This window comes from Prorops nasuta, unplaced genomic scaffold (genome assembly GCF_024137725.1).
Source record: "Prorops nasuta isolate Cenicafe-Biocafe unplaced genomic scaffold, Cenicafe_Pnas_1.2 PNAS00315, whole genome shotgun sequence".
Classification (NCBI taxonomy): Eukaryota; Metazoa; Arthropoda; class Insecta; order Hymenoptera; family Bethylidae; genus Prorops; species Prorops nasuta.
In genome coordinates this window covers 17017-36437 of record NW_027117111.1, presented here as the reverse complement: position 1 = coordinate 36437, position 19421 = coordinate 17017, and the positions used below count along the sequence as shown (strand labels likewise).

The 19421-nt window shown below is 31.5% G+C and overlaps 2 protein-coding genes across 6 annotated transcripts in view; both read right to left on the bottom strand.

Moving 5' to 3' along the window:
• Positions 1-1910: 1910 nt before the first annotated feature.
• Positions 1911-19421, bottom strand: part of LOC136785397 (voltage-dependent T-type calcium channel subunit alpha-1G-like) — a 34512-nt gene continuing 17001 nt past the window's right edge. The window contains exons 2-6 of one of the 2 annotated variants that reach the window (XM_066746421.1): positions 19225-19336; positions 18831-18964; positions 18416-18513; positions 16828-16999; positions 1911-2217 (exon numbers count right to left, since the gene is read on the bottom strand). In XM_066746421.1, the coding sequence (XP_066602518.1) occupies positions 2178-2217; positions 16828-16999; positions 18416-18513; positions 18831-18964; positions 19225-19336 (556 nt within the window). In that variant the 3' untranslated portion in view covers positions 1911-2177. Of the gene's footprint in view, positions 2218-16216; positions 17000-18415; positions 18514-18830; positions 18965-19224; positions 19338-19421 lie in introns of those variants that run through there. The other variant, XM_066746422.1, reaches the window with a different exon arrangement.
• Positions 6734-14451, bottom strand: LOC136785398 (uncharacterized). Of its 4 annotated transcripts, XM_066746425.1 has the most exons (9): positions 13207-14449; positions 12727-12767; positions 12065-12198; positions 11693-11949; positions 11382-11620; positions 10815-11162; positions 10580-10710; positions 9916-10245; positions 6734-7137 (listed from the first exon to the last, which is right to left on the bottom strand). In XM_066746425.1, the coding sequence occupies exons 1-9, from the start codon at positions 13239-13241 to the stop codon at positions 7132-7134; spliced, it is 1521 nt and encodes a 506-aa protein (XP_066602522.1). In that variant the 5' UTR covers positions 13242-14449; the 3' UTR covers positions 6734-7131. The 4 variants fall into 4 exon arrangements, with proteins under 4 accessions (XP_066602522.1, XP_066602520.1, XP_066602523.1 ...); XM_066746423.1 differs by lacking the exon at positions 6734-7137 and having other exon boundaries at positions 9811-10245; positions 13207-14451; XM_066746426.1 differs by lacking the exon at positions 6734-7137 and having other exon boundaries at positions 9811-10245; positions 12727-12778; positions 13207-14448.

The window sequence follows — 19421 nt, the reverse complement described above, 5'->3', positions numbered from 1 at the left end:
ATTTCCAACTGTCATTTCACCCTTGCCAGCAACCAATGACTCAGTCAGATACACCCCGTCACACCTCCATTCCTAATATATTCCTTCCACGTATATTCATCCAATCTTCATCGTCGTCCAATTAGAATTTCTCTATATTGTCACCTCTCCTGTTCAATTCATTTTATATACAAATTTTTTCTCCCGTTTCCTTTCATCACTCTCCCATGCACTTGTAGATGAAGCTCACCGTAACTCTTGCTTCCTTTTACTCATCAATTAAAATTAAAAAATTCTGTTTTCGCTGTTTTACATCATTCCCACCCATACCAGAGTTTCCTCTTCAGCATTTTACAGCTCTGCTTCTCCACATTCTTACACTATATGCAACCATTATTCTACTTCGTTTTGGATCTCTTATTTTATTCCATTTACGAATGATTGTAACGAACGTCCAGGTCGATAAATGAAAACTGATATTTTCCGAGCAAAAGACTTAATATTGGAGAGGAAAAACATCAGATTTTCGTGGAAGAATTTTTGTGCAGTGGCTTCGTTCTAGAAGATTCGTCGATTTAACTCGTAGTACATCTTCAACGACGATTCGTCCAGCCAACGTTCGTTTTTCTCGCTAGAAAGCTTAGCTGCGATGCTATACAGCCTCGTCGAACGTTCCGCGCTGCTGCTCCAACACGCATAAGTCGATAAACGTTCGAAAATAGCACCTCCGCCTCCAGGAATAGAGCTTGCGTTAAGCCTCGCTTAATTAACTCCAGCGTTCTTCGGATTTTCTCGGTTTGACCTCCCCTTCCCTTCGTCTATTCGTCCCCTCTCGATTCTCATTCAATTTGTCGTTTTTCTCCCACTCCCTTGGAAAAAAACTGATAAGCTTCATCCCATGACCATCCACATTGTCGCAAAAAGCAAAACCACATAGTCACGCGAGAGAATCGAAACAAAATCAATGAGGTAGAAAAACATCGAGAGCTGTTAGATAATATATTATAGAAAAAGAGTGTAATATTTGCTAGAGTTACGCGGTGAAATAGAAAGAGAAAGAGAAAGAGAGAGAGAGAGAGAGAGAGAGAGTAGTATAAACGATAGATATATAAAAAATCTTGCTGAAAATTACGTATGTGTATCATAGAAATCGCAGTCGCACAGAAAAATATGGAGAAAAAGTGAAAATAAAGCGTGAAATAACACGCATAGAAAACATCGCTGAAAAATTGGTGAAAATATTGCATTGAGCATTGTTGAAATTTTATCGTAAAAAATCGTTTGTTTGTTCCTGGATAGTAGTGGGGATAGGGTAAAGGGGTGGGGGGCTAGAGAGGATCGTAAAATAGCGTTGAATTTATCGGTTTATCGAAGATGGCAAGCCGTCTGGGGATTTCCCGGGGCTATTGAGAGTCGTAGATTCGCATTGAACGATGATCGTGGCAGAATTTATTTAGCGGACGAGGTTTTCTTTGGCCATCGGAGACGCTAGCACGATAGTAGAATAGTCAGGAAACATGCTCTAGTATGTACAAATAACTATATATATAGTAGTACGGTTGTACAGTAGGGGAAAATGATTCCTAGGCGAGAAGCGAAATCAACGATAAAAAGCAAGGAGAGTCGACACTGAATAATTAAGGTCTCAAAGAGTTTTCTCTATACTGCGAAGGTCCAGAGTAGAAGCTTCCGATAAATTCGTAGGCAAGAAGCACGTGTGCCTAGTAGACTATATATACAAAAATATAATAAAACAAATTGGACAAGGTCGACACTACAGAGGTCTACGGTATAGTCCACCAGTCAAGGCTAGAAGCAAAATTCGAAGAGAAAAGACATAGATCGTATATATAAATGCAAATTAAAGTTTCAACTAAAATAGTCAAGATAAGAAGTATTTGGATTAATCATTGTGTTGCTCTTCACGTGGTATTTCCTAGGAATAATTTTTCCCAAATGCTTGTATACTCGTAGAGTAGAAAAAGTAGATTGATATAGATAGATAGATATAGATAGGTATAGATAGGTAGGTATAGGTAGATAGATTATATGCACATTACGAATGTATAAGGTTGCATGTATATACATATATATGTACATATGGATGCACGTGTATGTACATTTTGTGGTTATATATAGATATATTTATATTTATGTAGATTATATATGCACAGCACATTGTTCTCTACTAGAGCTTACTAAATGCGTGATCGAACCGAGTACTCGTCCGAGAGTAACCTGCAACAGCGAAACAATTGCCTGTCACTGCATCCCTAGGGTGATATACTTATAGTCTATTTTACCTTTCTAGTTACCAGATAGAAAGAGAGGCCCTTGTGAAAAGGCACACACACAAAACAATGAAAAGGGATTTTTTTAAGCGGATTGTTAATTAATTATTTTATCGAGTTGGCTCCTCTTGCAATCTCTGCCTCTTTTATGATTTCAGCTATCGAACGTTGGTGGTTCTTCTCCTTAAACTGCTTCTCCCTCCCCCTCCTTATTAAATATATATATATATATATATATATATATATATATATATATATATGTATATGATCTATAAAACCCCTTCCACACTATTCACTATTAATATCGTATAGTAAAAAAATATGTCACGAAGCATCATTGATTTTACATTATATTATACACACATTGTTAACCGTTGCTGAATAATTCTTTTCCCATAACCTAGAACAAGAATGAAACATATATGGGATGAGACGAGAAAATTTCAGACTGCCTAGTATGTACCATCTGTTAGACAGATATGAGTTATGCAAAATCAGCTTATAAAGCACGAGGTATCATTTCGTATATGCAGCCTCTGGTATTAAATTTTCTCTTTTATTCTCTCGTCGTAAAATGATTTTTAAACTAAGTCAGACGAGTAATGAGTGTCGAACGATCGAGTGACGAAAGTTACTTTGGTGTTTCAAGAAAATTTCTCGAGGAGAATCAGAGATCGTTCCAAAAGTATACACTAAAGGTATCGTATTAATTGTTAAAGATATACTTTAGCCTATATTATATATAATAATGCGTATCGTGTTATATACGAGCAGAGTTTAAAGGGTTTCTCGAGTCTAATAAATACAATACGAGGCGAGTTTCAAACAAATACAAAAGCAGGTCATAATCAGATTGCAAAGAACATTTGAGCAGTATTACTTACAGAGGGGAGAAAAAAGTCGACAAGCGATACTTTTGCCAGGAACTTTAGCTACTCGTCATGCGCTTTTTGTACTTTTCGCAACAAAAGAACCTTTGCTAATAACACGATGGAGACCTCTTGGTAACAATTGCGTCATTGGTATAGATAAAAAAGGGAAACGAATCAATTTTATCAGTTCTCATCACTATCTTTTTTCTGTTTCTCTCTTTTGTTTTTAGTTTTTAGTTTTTTATAAACGCTTTCTCTGTTTTGGTATATATAAAAACCAAAGAAAGAAGGCGGACGAAGAGTGATATATATATAGAGAGGTGGTGATAAACGATCGGTCCCCAAAGTGTTGCGAGATACTTGGAGTCTGAACAATAGAGGTGATTACTGTATAAAAATGATGAGTGATGCTTCGCAGTATGTAAATTATGTTTCAATAGTGTCTGGCTGTGGTAGACCGACGCGACATGCATTATGTCGGTTACGTTGTACACAGTTACACGTATAATATTTCGTACTGCTGTATCCAATTGCGATACGTCACACGACACGTATGACGGACATTTGCTATGTTAACGCGAAATTTACCGAACGCACGCTCGTAAACATCATTTTTCAATATTTTCGCTTCACCGACGATCGGCGTGTCTGCAATTAGCGAGAATTCGCCAGATGAATAACGCTTGACGGCACTCCCGAGACAGCTTTATCGGTCCCATAAAGCGGGAGATCAATAAGTTACGGGAAAAGAGCTGTTTCATATAACGTCAACGAAATAAAAATACAATTAATTATTATTTAAATTATAATTTACGCGCAACTGCGTACAGTTTTAACGGTGTAAAATTATTCGCGACGCAAACGAAAAACGAAAGAGCTTTCCATTTTATTTATATATATATATATATACACTGAGAAAAATAATCACTTGAATCTAGTAAATTTAGCTTAATTTATAGTAAATATTTATTTAAAAAGTTCACGAGTGAATCAGTGTATTTGGCTTTAGTAAATTTAATTGAAATTAGTAATGTGATTTATTTGAAATATATACTTCAAAAAAGTAATATTTATTTGAAGATAGTATATATATAATAAAAGTGAATAAATATAATTTATTTCAAAGGAAATATCACCTGAATACAAGCAAATAAATGCCTTTATCCAAGTAAATTTATTTGAATTTATATAACCACGGGTTTGATACAAGCAAATATTTCCTCAATAATAGGTGATATGCATTAACGGTTAATGAATATCACCTATTATTGAGGAAATATTTGCTTGTATCAAACCCGTGGTTATATAAATTCAAATAAATTTACTTGGATAAAGGCATTTATTTGCTTGTATTCAGGTGATATTTCCTTTGAAATAAATTATATTTATTCACTTTTATTATATATGTACTGAAGATAGTACATATATAATAAAAGTGAATAAATATAATTTATTTCAAAGGAAATATCACCTGAATACAAGCAAATAAATGCCTTTATCCAAGTAAATTTATTTGAATTTATATAACCACGGGTTTGATACAAGCAAATATTTCCTCAATAATAGGTGATATTCATTAACCGTTAATGAATATCACCTGCATACAAGCAAATAAATGCCTTTATCCAAGTAAATTTATTTCAATTTATATAACCGCAGGTTTGATACAAGCAAATATTTCCTCAACAGTAGGTAAAATTTATTAACGGTAAATGAATATCACCTAAATACGAGCAAATAAATACCTTTATCTAAGTAAATTTGTTTCAACTTATATAACCACGGGTTTGATGCAAGCAAATATTTCCTCAACAGTAGGTGATATTCATTAACGGTAAATGAATATCACCTAAATACGAGCAAATAAATACCTTTATCTAAGCAAATTTGTTTCAACTTATGTAACCACGGGTTTGATGCAAGCAAATATTTCCTCAACAGTAGGTGATATTCATTAACGGTAAATGAATATCACCTAAATATGAGCAAATGTATGCCTTTGACAAAACCAAATTGTTTCAACTTGAATAACTGAGTTTAATAAAAGCAAATATTTATTTAAAAAAAAATTACAAATATTTTATTTGTTTATATCAATTAGTTTCTTTATTTGTAAATAGCAGGCAATTTTGTAAATCCCTACTTTCTTATAACCTTTATTTACGTTTCCTCGATTTCGTGCCTTAATTGATTCAAGTTTAATTACTGATGTCGAACAAACCGTTGGTTTTGTAACAGTGAATAACACACAAATTTATTTTATTTGAAAATTCTTTATTTTTTTGAAGTAGAGAGAATGTACTTGTAATAAGCGATTTTCACTTACCTTATTTATATATAATTACAATCTTTGTTCCATAGGTGTTTCTTTGATCCATTCTTGTTTCGCTGCTAGAAGAAATTTGTTAGTATGAAGAGAATATGTACTTACCTTAAACAATTCAATAGAGTCGTATACAACCTAAATATACCTATAGGAGTTTCGAACTCAGTATATATAAGAAGTTTCATGTAGAAGGCCACTAGCGAGAAAGATTCATTATTATGAAGATTATATTCATTTGATAGCAGTATCGTACTACTTATTCGTCGTTGGAACGCTCACTAGGTTACGCGTCGAACGGTGACAAAAATGGCCGCTTGAGAATGAAAACATTGGAGAAAAGAAGATAGTGCAGGAAAACTAGAATCAATATATTAATGCGTTACCATTAATGGAATTACTTTTGTAATATGTTGAACACAATAAATATTAATTTCTGTGAACAAATTTTGCAATGCTTTTCTTTGTAAGTCAGTTATGTGAAATTCTACCAAAAATTTCCCAGATATGAATCCTGCGTGTTAGACACTGTATATAAAGAGAACGGTGCATAATGTCTGTAAAGCATAAATAGGTTAAAGTGTTAAAGGAAAGCAGCGATAAGTCTTAAGAAATGTCGCTTAATGCGCATCATTTAGTCGTAAAAATAAAAATTTATGTAAATATGATAAAGTTTGACAAACATAAATAATAAATGATTTCTTCTTTACGAAACTTAACTCGAAACAACGTATTACATTTATGCAGATATATTAAACATATGCCACTAATAGAGATCATTGAACGTACCTATGTGCGGCCTGATCCTGTAATAAGACTATTCTGTCTTTAGTTTTCGAATTTTCATTTTTCAACCATTAACTTTCTAACAATATTATCTATTAAATGCGACTAATTCTTCCTTTGGTTTACCTATAATTATTGTTGTTTGTATGATTAACACTAGATTGCCTGAAGAAGTCATTTTGATTACTTTTTAACTTCTGTTAGAGAAAAATATGTATATAATAATAGAATTTCTTAGGATTTTAAGACTTTATACAAGCTTATGTATAAAAAGTCTTAATATTCTAAGAAATTCTATTATTATAAACACTTTTTTTCTCTAACAGAAATTAAAAAGCAGTCAAAATGACTTTATTTCTTCAGGCAATCTAGTGTTAAGCAATAATCACTTTAACGAAAATAATGGAGTCACTGCACTACTTACCGAATTGAGATGTTGGTAAAGGGAGCAACACTATATTATACACAGGATACAGGGAAATAAAAAATATTTAAAAATTTAGGAATAGAGAGGCAACACCTTATAATTTTGTATAGAGATACAAGCAACTAAACCTTACAGCATATAGATAGTAGACAGCAAAATAAAATAGTATAATACATGGCATGGCATACATATCTAATAATTATATTCATTCATAATATCATATACTATTCAACACAGAGCATTGCACAAATAATATTTATATTTCTTAAATATTTAATATATTGGGTGTTAAATTTACGTAACTGAGTTAATGTAACGAACGCAAAAAAAAACGCTGTAATATATAAAATTATTCAATTATGATTAATAACTGAAAGTCAAAGTAATTATCGACATCAAAAACTAAAGTTGTCTATTCAAGGACATTGTAATCCATAAAAAAGTGTCTTATTGTTAAACCTGAAATAGGATAAAATTCATTACAACAATTATAAAAGTCAGAAAGAGAACACTTTGCTTTCATATAAAAGTCTTAGTCTTTACATGAAAAAAATACTAGCACATCACGAAATGATTAAGGAATTCAAATACATGGTACACATTTTAAACCGTTAGACAAAATATGAATGTTAAAAGTGGAATAATCTTCTAGATCATTTCGAGAGACTAATTTCCAACTTTTCGTTGTTTTAACTTCATACGCATGATAATGTTCGACAAATGAAAGTGTTTGCAAAATTGTAACTATAAACAAAATATTATTCCCATTCACAATAATATTTCGAATCTCTCCAAAAGTAGGAAAAATATCATTGTTTTCTACGATCACAAGCATTTTTGGTTTATACATTGTACCGTAACAATTAACCCATTCCACGGAATTATAATTATTAATTGTATTTAAAGCTAATTTTTCTTGCAGTACTTCAAGACATATACTATTTAGTAAATTTTCTTGTAGTTGAGGTCCTAATTTGGGAATACTAGAGAAACCATCATTTAAATAAAAGCGATAATTCAAAAGCAATTGATGCTTTAAAGCAAGTGTGTGCGGAGCATTAACGCGAGAAGCGACTGCCGAAGCAATGTTTTTAAACTGTTTATGTTTTCCTTCAAATCTGAAACTGGATAGATATTTGATCGGACCATATTTTTTTATAATACTTGGATAATGCAATAAGAAGTGGTGCTTAGGTTTCAGAATACTATCATTAAATGTTTCTAGATATAATGAATGATGCTCAAAAATAACATTTTTTAAATAACTTAAACTTTCAATGCTAAACGAAGATGACATAACAGTACATATCAATTCAGTTAACAATACCCATATTCTCCAAACTTTATTATCGTGAGGAACTAAATCTCCAATAAAAAGACCGAAAAATTGAACGAAACATGCCATTTCAGATGCAGAAAGTATTATAAGTTTTTTTTTAATTGCAGCATCTGAAATACTAACAGGTTTATTTATACTATATTTATTCCCGAAATCAAAATACTGGATCCTATTATTTAGAACCTCTAACGAAAACAGTTTTTGAATGAAGATTAATTCGTATAATATTTGTCCCATTTCATACCTACAAACACCTTCAAAAAGATCGTGCATTACATCAAATGCAACATTTTCATTTACGTGAAAAAATTGCAATTGATTGAAAACGCATTGTTCTGCAATGCCGTAAGTACTATTCTGAACGTCTTCTGCATATGTGTCTTTGGTACGCCTTAGATTATCGTTTTCCATTAATTGCCTCATTCGTAGGTTTTTATCAGTTTTGCAAAAGCGACAAGAAAAATTAGAATTGAAGCTTGTATTGAAACCTAAAATTTGGTTTAATCCTAAATTATCTCCGATTACTGCTGTTAAAACAAAATATATTTTTTTCACTGCCCCATTAAATGTAACAGTAGTACCAAGTGTTTCTAATTCGGCTAGCTCCTGGATAAGGTTATGAAAAATTATAGAATTGCCATAATGTTTATAATCCTCCGTTTTATGTAGTTGAGCAAGAAATATATTATTCAAGGTGCTTTTGTATTCATTAGGTATACATGGAATGGTAAAATAAACAGATCCTATTTTATTTATATTATTATGAGAACCTAACGGATTGTTAATCTCGAAGTCATCAAAATATATATTTAACGGTAAGACAATTGATTCAGGAAAATTTGCTTTAATATTTTGCCAAACTTCACCATCCAATATGGAACTAAAGAAACCAGGTTCTCTTTGCTTTTCCAATTCATTTATAATACAATCAAAAACATGCGGCAATTGTAAAAATTTCGTTAAAGTTATTTTTAAAGGCACTGTTTCAATAGTAATGTTGAAAATGGAAACTATATTTTTTCCTTTAGAAGAACGGGGTCTCAAACCTGTATCTATACTACGAGTTACCGGCATAATCAGAGTTCCTTGTTGAACAAAATATTTGAAAATTATAAATTCCGATGTAAAATAATTGAAAGCTTCATCTACAGCTTGTAGAATTGCAGTTTCTTGTGGAACAGTACACATTTGATTAGAACTAATATATTCTACAATTTTTTTTAATGACATGGAAAAAAATTCTTTCAACGTTTCTAATATCTGTAAACTAAAATTTCGAGGTATGTTTAGAAAACTGTAGAATTTAGCGATATATAATGAAACATAGGAAACAATAATATTTTTGAAACCATTGAAATTTAATTTTGATTCGTTTCTCGTAAAAGTTAACATATCCGATTTTATGGCATCAATTAAATTTGGTTCCTCATTATCTGAAAGGAAATTTTCAAACAACCTGTTTTCTTCGATTGTAACTGGCCCATTATATTGAACATCCTTAATACTACCGGCTCTACCGTCAGCCATATGTTCTCTTAAATAATGTTGTTTAAATCCATAAAAGTTAGAGAAAGATCTATAACAACTTCGAAATTTACAATAACATGAGCTATTTAATAGAAATTTATGATTTCTTTTTACATGGACTTTAAAAAATTTCCTTTCTTCTATAATTTTATTACAATATGGACAACAAATCATTTTGTTTAGGTATGTATACTTATTTCCAAATATATATGGAGCAGAAGCAATTACATTTTATAAAACGTCAACTGCGTAAAGTGCGGTCTAAACTAATGATTATTTTTATATAGACTAAGACTTTTATGAGACTTAAATTGAAGAAAAGTATAGTTAATATAATGTATTTTAAATTTAAGTTTACATTGCTGTCGTACCTTGTTCATATCAGTTATTAATTCGGCGACTTGAGAAATGTATTTGTCGTACACTGTTTTTATATTATATATATACAATTGCACCAGCTGCCAGATGTGTTCACTTTCTGGTGGGTACTTGAGGTTAAACACATGAAATATCTTGAAGCAAATGTCGACAGCTTGCAATACAGATTCCAATTTGTATATGATGTCATCAAGGCATACATATATCGACTCAATATCTGTTAATGTAGGCCCAATTATTATGATGAATGGTTGAACCGACAAGTTCAATTTCTTCATTAATTCTCTTCTTTCATCAACTTTAACAATTATATCTCCAGGAATCTGTCAAAAATCTTCATGTAAATAAAATTATTACGTTAACGGATATAATACAAGGTGCTCTATTTGAAGAAAGTCCGTGGCATGTGTATTAAATATTTACTAACATATTAAGCAAATTTGATGGCATAATGTAAGTAACTACTAAAATAAAAAATCCTAGGTTATTACAATCTTTTTTAGAGGTTTCGACTCACTTTAAACAAGTTTTGATTTATATTTTAATACATACATTGTTCTTTCAAGCTTAGTTGACCACTTCAAAAATATTTAACACACGTCTGCTATTTTTTTACAAATACTGCACCTTGTAAAACAAAAAGTATATAAAAATTACCAGTAAATGCATAAGAATACTATCTTTGCATTCTGTAACGGAGGGTTTCCAATGTTTTTGACCACATTTTATGCGTCCTTTAGGCGGCAGCAAATATGGTAGCAATAATAACTGTCCAGCTACTTTCAAATCTATTTAATCATTATTTGTTATCAAAATGAAATTATTTTGAGAAGCTTAAAAACATATATTTAATTATATTCGTAATGAAATAGGAAACTAAACGAACGCTAACCTATATTAATTTCTTCTAATGTTACCACTTCTTTTAATGCTAATGAATTCGAATCCCTGTTATTCAAATCTCTTAATTTTAAAACCTTTTGGAAAAAAGTTTCCCAAATTTCTTCATTTAAATTAACCGTAGTTAAACGTAATGAATCGAAATCCTCGTTGATTAAAGCAAACGCATTGGGCTGTCTTAATATTGGCCATTCGGCGACGATTGTAGCAATATTAAAATCTTTATTTTTCTTATATTCCTGTCGTCTAAAATTAAATGATTTTTTCCAATTTTCTTTAACCTTATCCCAAGGAGTTATTGTAACGCTTAACCATTGTTTCAATTCAAGTCCTTCGGTATCTATAAACATAAATTTTTCATTTATATGATAGAGAAGCAAATTTTATTTAATTAAATGTATAATATTGCTTTTAAAAATAACAATTCCATAATTTAATTATTTATAGTAAATATCATTTAAAGCAAATGAAATTTCCTTCTAATGAAATTTCCTTCAAATGAAATATTGATTTTTTATAACAGCATTAAATTAATTAGACAAAATTTAATGAACTTTACCTATGTCAACATTCTCATCTGTATCACTTTCCTCCTCTGTAGTTCCAACTGCATTTAATAGTTTTAGTCCATATAAATTATTTCGATATTTGCTAACCAGCTTCCCTTTTGAACTTATCGACTTATTTATATTTGATTCTTTTTTTGTTATTGGAGGCACATAGTAAGTATTCAAATTTTCCGTAGGAAATTCCTCACAAATTTGTTTAGCTAAACCATGGAAATCTGCATTTCTTAATCTAATGAAAGAAAATATAATGAATATAAACGAGGAAAAAACATAAAGAAGTGATGTTATTAACAATGAACACCTTTTTTCTTTTTGTAAGACATCCTCCATAATTATGTCAACGATTATATTTCTGTTTTTCATCGACAGAACTTTGTTTTTTTTATATGTACATAAAACTGCGGAACCTCTAGTACTTTTCTTTAAAGTTTTATGTATAGTTCTTCTATCATTATACAAACGAGTTGAAATGAGTGAGTTATTTGCTGAAGGTAACGCATTTTCATCATTAGAAACTTCATCATCACTTGACAAGTTTTCTATTGAACTTGTTTTGTTCTATATAAAAATTTAGGAAACTGATTAAATAAGAAATATACATACACCTTATACATTTGTATTCAGTTTTTCCAAAATTGTAATATATTTTACTAATATTATTAGAGTACTGTACCTGCGACAAAGATTCATTGGAATATAGCTGCTTCAATTTATTTATAAATAAAATTCTTCTTCCTATTTTAGGAATCAATTCCTTTAGCATTGAGTCATTCAAATGTTTAATGTTTTGTTCATTAATCTCATTTTCTAAACAACAAAAAGGAAAACAGTTAGAAAAATCAATTTACATACTGTGTTACAGATAAACCTATCTATTCATTCAATTTTTTATTTATTTTATTATATAAATATTTAAGTGAATAAAATAAATATGTAAATTTAATGTACAATGATGTTCGCAGTAAATATTTATTAATATATAAAATAGGTATATTCTTGTCGAACAGTAAACACAAAATTCCTCTTCATATAAGAACTTTTACTACGAATATCATGGTACATTAAATAGCATTTTTATTTAGATTATATATTTCCTGATATAAAGAGTAGACAAAATTTCTGCATAATTTCAGTTTACGATTAGAAATATGAATATTTAATCACTAATGTATGTACTACATTAGAATATACTTTTAATACAGAAAATAATGAGAGATTTGTTCTGCGTATATCATAATAGGTTCTATTAATTTGAATTACTATCGTACAAATGAATTATAATGAGATTAAAATCATTGCAATAAACAGCGTATGATTAAGAAAAGAAAATATTACCATAATTTGTTGCAGTCCGACAAAGGTTTGCAGTACCAGAGCTATTACAAAACTAAATACAGTATATATTCTTATTATACTTAGTACATACAGTATGTATAAAACTAAAATGACTGATAAAATCAAGTTTTTATAAGTTTATAAGTTGCTGCTAGCATACTAAGAAAAATAGTTATAGAAATTTGGTAACTTAATATCTTATGATAAAATGAAGCAGTTGCAGTAACAAATGTTAGAGGTATGGAATATATTAGATACGAAGGTAGAAGGATGTTGTCAATTTAAGTCCAAAGGTTACTTTAGTTTAAACAGAAAATAAATATTCATTTTAAACTATGTGCCTATTACTGAAAATGGCAGCCACGTGCACTTACACTAATCTACAACCAAAAATGCAACTTCATTGCTACAACATTTTCCTTGGAAGTGTCTTTATGTATAAAAACAAAAGAAAATTAATAATTCGCAAGATTTTCTTACCTTTGAATGATGAAATGAGATCTTCTAGGTTCCATTCGGTCAACAAATTTATCGTAAATGCATCCATTGCATCATTCCATTGAACACTAACAATGCGTTATGAAACTTCAAAATATTATTTGTATTGCGTTACACTCTACGTATGATACAATATTTTTATTCTTCGTAGTGAGAAAATATATAACACATAACTTTCACTACCACGTTAAAATAGTATTAATAATTTCGCTGGTGGTCCGTCCTCACATCCACTTGTTCCAACGTTCTTCTCCGGGTTCCAAACGGAAATGACAATGGGAGAGGGGGTAACGGTAGCCGGATGTAAAAAGCAGCTAGGTACTGTTAAGAAAACTTCTGGAATATTCATTAAATCTTATTGGATGAATAGATTAGATATATATAATGTGATCCAATCAGATTGTTGGATGTCTGCATTATGCTGTTTTCACTTGTCGTTCGTGGCTACTTATCGCAAGCGACAAAGTCCTGCTATTAGAAAAGGAGATGAATTGCGCGACTTTAATTCCAAAACGAAGGGAAGTGTAGTCGCTAGCGACCTTGCGACATCGGTGGAAGTTGAATTAATTCAACTTTATATGAGTGTCGCTAAAGACGTGCGACAATTAAAATTTAGGAAGCTTTCCAGTTAGCGTTAAAATTTACACAATCACAACAAATGGTACATTGCATTTGTGTAAACAGTAACTTCATTCAAGTGAATGAGATGTTTGCTTCAATGAATATTAAATCATTAAATTTATACAGTGTTCTTTTAAATTAAGCGAATATTCCTTAAAATTAAAATCATATAGTCAATTGCTAGTGGTGCCATATTATTTGGTAGCATTAAATAATTATGTTTCATTAAGGTGGTTCGAGCGCCAATGAAATTTCTTCAGAATTTTTTAAAATTTTAAAGAAAGGTTATTTAGGCATAGAGGAATAATCTACTAAAATTTTGAATGATGTTACCGATGATACAAGTAAAAAATAATTATTTCAAATTGGCATTTTTAACGTGTAGCCTAATGGGCGATCAACACATTTTGAAGAAATTTATGATGTCCCGTATTGCAATGACAATACAAAGCAATAAAAAACTGTAGTAATATATTTTAAATTAAAACAATTTTTAAATCACCGAAACGTGTATATTACCGATAATAATCTCCTATTATTACTCGTGAAAAATTTTTAATTCCGTACTTATCTATATTCTGCATGGAAATGTGGCAAATACTCAAATCATATGAGTATTTCTTTTAATATAATTGTTTCAGAAAGATTAATAAAAATAACACTTAAATTATTTATTTTTTGCAAACTGATTTTCTATGATAACTAGAATACATAAAGTACTACCTTCAATTTTGTAACTACCTACAACTCTATTTAACTAGAAAATCACGTTCGAACCACCTTTAGTGTATTTTATACAGTATTTGACTACGAAAGAATTAGTAGCTTCTTTCAAGTAAATGAAATGTTTGCTCTAATGAGTTTTTAGTCATTAAATTTATAAAATGTTCTTTTAAATTAAAGGAATATTCATTGAAATTAAAAATAATTTTAAATTTATGATAGCATTATAACATTTATTACTATCAAATTATTATATCTTTAGTTTTGTCACATTGTTTCCTCTGGGGATAAAAGCAGCAGTATTTTTTTCAAGTAAATAAGCTATACTTGCTTATAAACCACTGGATCATGAAAACAAATATATTTGTTTTAATTTGAATGTATATATATTTACTATTAAATAATTGTGAGAGACCTGACTCGGTATGGTTTTCACAAAAAGAAAGTCAAATGGTTTAAGGAAAAGAAGGATAGGATGTAGACTGCGCAACCAGAGTGGTATACGCAGATGGGTTAAATATTAAGTTAAGGGAAACAAGGCTTCGAAAATCGTATGTTATACGATAGTGCTTTAAGCACTGAAAAAAAGGATAGGAACAAAGTCCTAAGACTGTGCTATTGCATTCCAAAACGGAACTAGAGAGCAGTCTCCACGGTCTCGACGTTGTCGAGAGACAACGAGCAGGCGTGACTCGCGTGCTTAAGTACTTCGCAGGCAAAATCTTGTCAGCGAGAAAGCCGCTACGCGAGCCAGCCACCTGGCGGCGTTACGCCGAACTGTGAGGGAGAGAGACAGAGAGTGTGTTAGAGCGAGGCAGCTCGAATCTCGAATCGCTTGCATCAACACACCTAAAATCCCGAACAATAATAAATTTTTCAATTAACATGAAATAACTATTATTCTCGTTTTAGATCAATGTCTTGCGGCAAGTGGTCGTTCTTTTATTTTAAGTAATTTCTATATATGAAAGAAACAATTATTTACTTCTATTTAATGAAACAGTGCATATTAAAACAAAAGTTTCGTTAAATTATTTTTAAAGTATCTTTTCTTGATTTGAGTGAGGATAAAGTTAGTTGTAGGAAATATTTATTATATTTAACAAATTTTGTTTACTTGGTTTTAAGGAATTATACTATTACTCTAAGGTGATAATAATTTGCTGGAAATAAATATTTTCTTATTTAAAATAATTCTCTTTAACTGTGAGTAAATATTTGTTTGAATTCATCCTGATCATAAACAAATAAATATTTGCTTTCTTCGAATAAAATAATAAATTGATTTGAAAGTATTATTCGTTCGCAGTTTTGTAGAAATGCCAAGTAAACAGATATTTTTGCAATTAGTGTTTTGTACACTTGATTATAAAGATATTTATTTAATCGAAATATTTAATTATTTGTATCAAGAAAATAAAAATCCAAGATATTTTTCATTATTTTTAAATAAAACATTTATTTCAAAGGAACAATATTTACTCATTTTTAACTATATTTATTAAATTTAAATAAATCAAAAGTCAAGTAAATGAATTTACTAAATTGAAGTAATTTCTTTTCTCAGTGTATATATATACTGTAAGACAAAAAGTTGGCGTTACATTTATTATTAAAACCTTTGTACAACAGTGCGTTACTGCGATAATAAGCAAAGCGAATACATGTTTTCTGTTCTTGTCATTGGATTTAAAGGATAAAATGGTAAGAGAGATGCGGGAGAAAAAGCGCCTTGGAAAGATTTTTTATTACGTCAGTCGCCGAGGCAGAGTCGGCGGAAATGGAAGAGAGAAATAGAAATTGGAAGGGATGTGAATAGCTAATTAAAGTAGACAAAGAGAAAGAGGAGAAGAATAAGAAAAGATAATCGTGGTAAAGTGTGATAAAGATCGAAAATTCATATAAATTCTGGTGGCTGAAACGTTGGGTCGAGTCTGAAAAGGATAAAGATCTTTCTTCTCAAGTTTTTGACGTATGATGTAAAACGTACTTTACTCGATATTAGAAAACGTGTCACTTTTAACACCTTGAGGAATACGAGAAATTTATCGTGTTGAAGCACATTCAATCCAACAAAGAAAGCTATTCTTCAAATGAGAAACTTTGCTGCACCGAATGCTTATGCTTGCGTTAAATTAATTCGTCAAGTTTTTTACGTTTATTCGCACAAAGCAGCTCAGTCGTCGAGGTGTCGAATGCTTTGAAAAACTGAAGGTGTGTAAAGAGGAAGCGCATGCACGTTGGATGATGAAGACTTACTCGGGGTACTTGACATTCGGAAGAGCCTTGAGGAAGCAACGTTGTCGCAGAATCCCCTCCCACAGCTGAACACCGACGATGCCGAAGATGAAGAACACGAAGAAGCACAGCAACAAGACGTTCCCCAGCATCGGCAATGTATCCAGCAGCAACATCACCAGTATCCTCATACCTTTTGTCAAGCAAATTCAATTAATCAACAACTATGTACTATATACCGATGCTACAGCAACATCTTCGTGCACCAAGTCCATTCACATCGGGGTAATAATATTCGTCTACCAAAATCTACATTTTTCCTCCTCTTATTGTTCTTTCATCGAAACGTTCGAGCTGAGATAATAGCAATGTATATTATATATGGCAGGACTCGCCCAATTCTACAATATATATTGCTATATATAAGAGCAATCTAAAACTGTACGAATGAAGCTGATGAATTTTTCAACCAAATGGCAGACCGACTCTACTTAATTAATTTTTTCTCTTCTGCAGTTTACGCGATATTGGCGATTCTAAAAAGAGAGTTTATCCAATCATTTTTTTTTCCACTGAAATTTCATAAATTTACGATCATGGAAGTCGTTAACGCGACCTGAATATTTTATCCGGCCATTCGAGGCACGAAATTTTAACGCGCGCAGACTTCGTTATGTGGATTTTAACTATGCCTGTTCGATCAATTTACATAAATATCAGTGCAGTTAATGCAAAACAAACATCGCTGTGTAGATTAGCCAAAGCTATCACTTTATTTTCATTGTATGGAAACATCAAAATATTCCTCTATGGTGTATAAATAAAAGTTTAATTAAATCTAGTTAATTTGTAAAGCGAACGAGAGAACCAAACGGGTCGAGCCTTGAGAAAATTGGCTGACAATGGCACGCAGAAATGTTGAAGAAAAATCTGAAAATGATGTAAAATCAGTTTCTATAAAATATAGTTGCTTCGCTTTAACCCGAGATAAGTCGAGGGGAATCGATCCGACGAATATTTGTGGCTTTTAACGAAGCGTAAAGTAATTTTGGTGGAATAGGTGTATAGAAGGGAGGGTTTTGTTACGATAAAGAGTGTAAAGATAAGCGAGGAATAGTGGTAATTTACGAAATAGCATAATACGATGGAGTGGATTGTACGAACAGTGGTGGTTACGAGAGTATAATGGCAGAAATTACAATGTGCGACCTCCGATCCTGTGGGCCAACACGTTTCGAGAAACGGAGATAAAAAATATTGAGCTTTCGCTGTTATCTCCAGTCAAGCGTCAACCTAGCAGGGTTGAGTAATGCGAGACATTACGATTCTTTTTTTTTCCTCTAAAACGACCAACGAAGCGATACACGAAGGACATATCACATCAATGATGATTTTATAATAAACTTTAAAAGCAGAATTAAAGAATTTTATGAGTAACAAAGTGAGAGTGAACGGAGCTTTGTCTGCATATTTTTACAAAACGAGGACACACTGGAGAGCCTATAGATGATCACTGACGAAGGTCAACCGATAATGTTCGATACTTGGTGATGCGAGAGACCCTCTAATTATTACAGCGAGCACTCGTTGTATGCCGTGCCATACTCACTCGGTATTCTGTTGATAGCCCGCAATGGCCTCAGCACCCTTATCGTCCTTATCGCTGACAAATTCATGTTCTCCACATTCAAACAATATTCCAACGCCCTGAAAACAATCGTAGTCATTTTTCATAACGAATGTGTGGTTTATAAAATACTTTTTATTTTGAGTTCCACACACACACACACTCACAAGTAGTGCAATAACAGGGAGAGAAATATAGTTCTTTTCGCGTTCATGCTAAATTTTAATAACACGATTACCACTGTAAGACTTTCTAAGCCTGGATAAATTTTCAGTGGGAAGGGAATTAAGGACAGAGAAAAATTTAAATAACGAAGCTGAGAAATGGGGATTAAGGTCTTTCTTGCCTCACTATTTTTTCTTTGGAAGTGCTGTTTATTTAATAAGAACACACTTACCCTGCAGCTACTATAAAGAAGTCCAGTCTGTTCCAAGAATCCGCGAGATACGTGCCTTTTCCATAAATCCCCATCGCCACCATTTTAATTGTCATCTCCAGGGCGAAGAAGGCAAAAATTATGTCATCGAACATCTGCAATTTTTGTTTTTCGCTTTTTATTCGATTCGTGCAATATACGACTGTGCTAGGAATACCGACCAAACGATTTGTCAGCGACTCACAAAATCTCATAAAGCGTATATTAAAATGGATTGCTAAAGTTGAGATCGGAAAAACAACGCATAAACGCTACATCGGGAAAGCAGTAATTTAAAACTTAATCCTTCGATCTTTGTAGCTTCGTCGAGTTAGATCGTGTAAATATAGTTGTTTAAAGAAAGTTGTTTGTTTACCTGCAGTATTTTGCAACGATTCGTGACGCACTGGTCGTCAACGCAGGGTTGATACATCCCTAGAGTAATGCAATTCAGAAGAATCACCATCATGCTTATCCTCTCGAACCACGTGAGAGACGAGTTAAGGAAAACTCGATGAAAATGTACTTTCGCTACAGAATACATTAAATAAAAAATAATCTTTTGTAAAATGA

Excerpts from the sequence above, each read along its gene's own strand:
- LOC136785398 (XM_066746423.1), bottom strand. The coding sequence starts at position 13,241 with ATGGAACCTAGAAGATCTCATTTCATCATTCAAAG. Across the intron at positions 11,950-12,064 it reads CCAATGAATCTTTGTCGCAG|AACAAAACAAGTTCAATAGA; the intron begins GTACAGTACTCT and ends ATTTTTATATAG. Across the intron at positions 10,246-10,579 it reads GTATTCTTATGCATTTACTG|ATTCCTGGAGATATAATTGT; the intron begins GTAATTTTTATA and ends GATTTTTGACAG.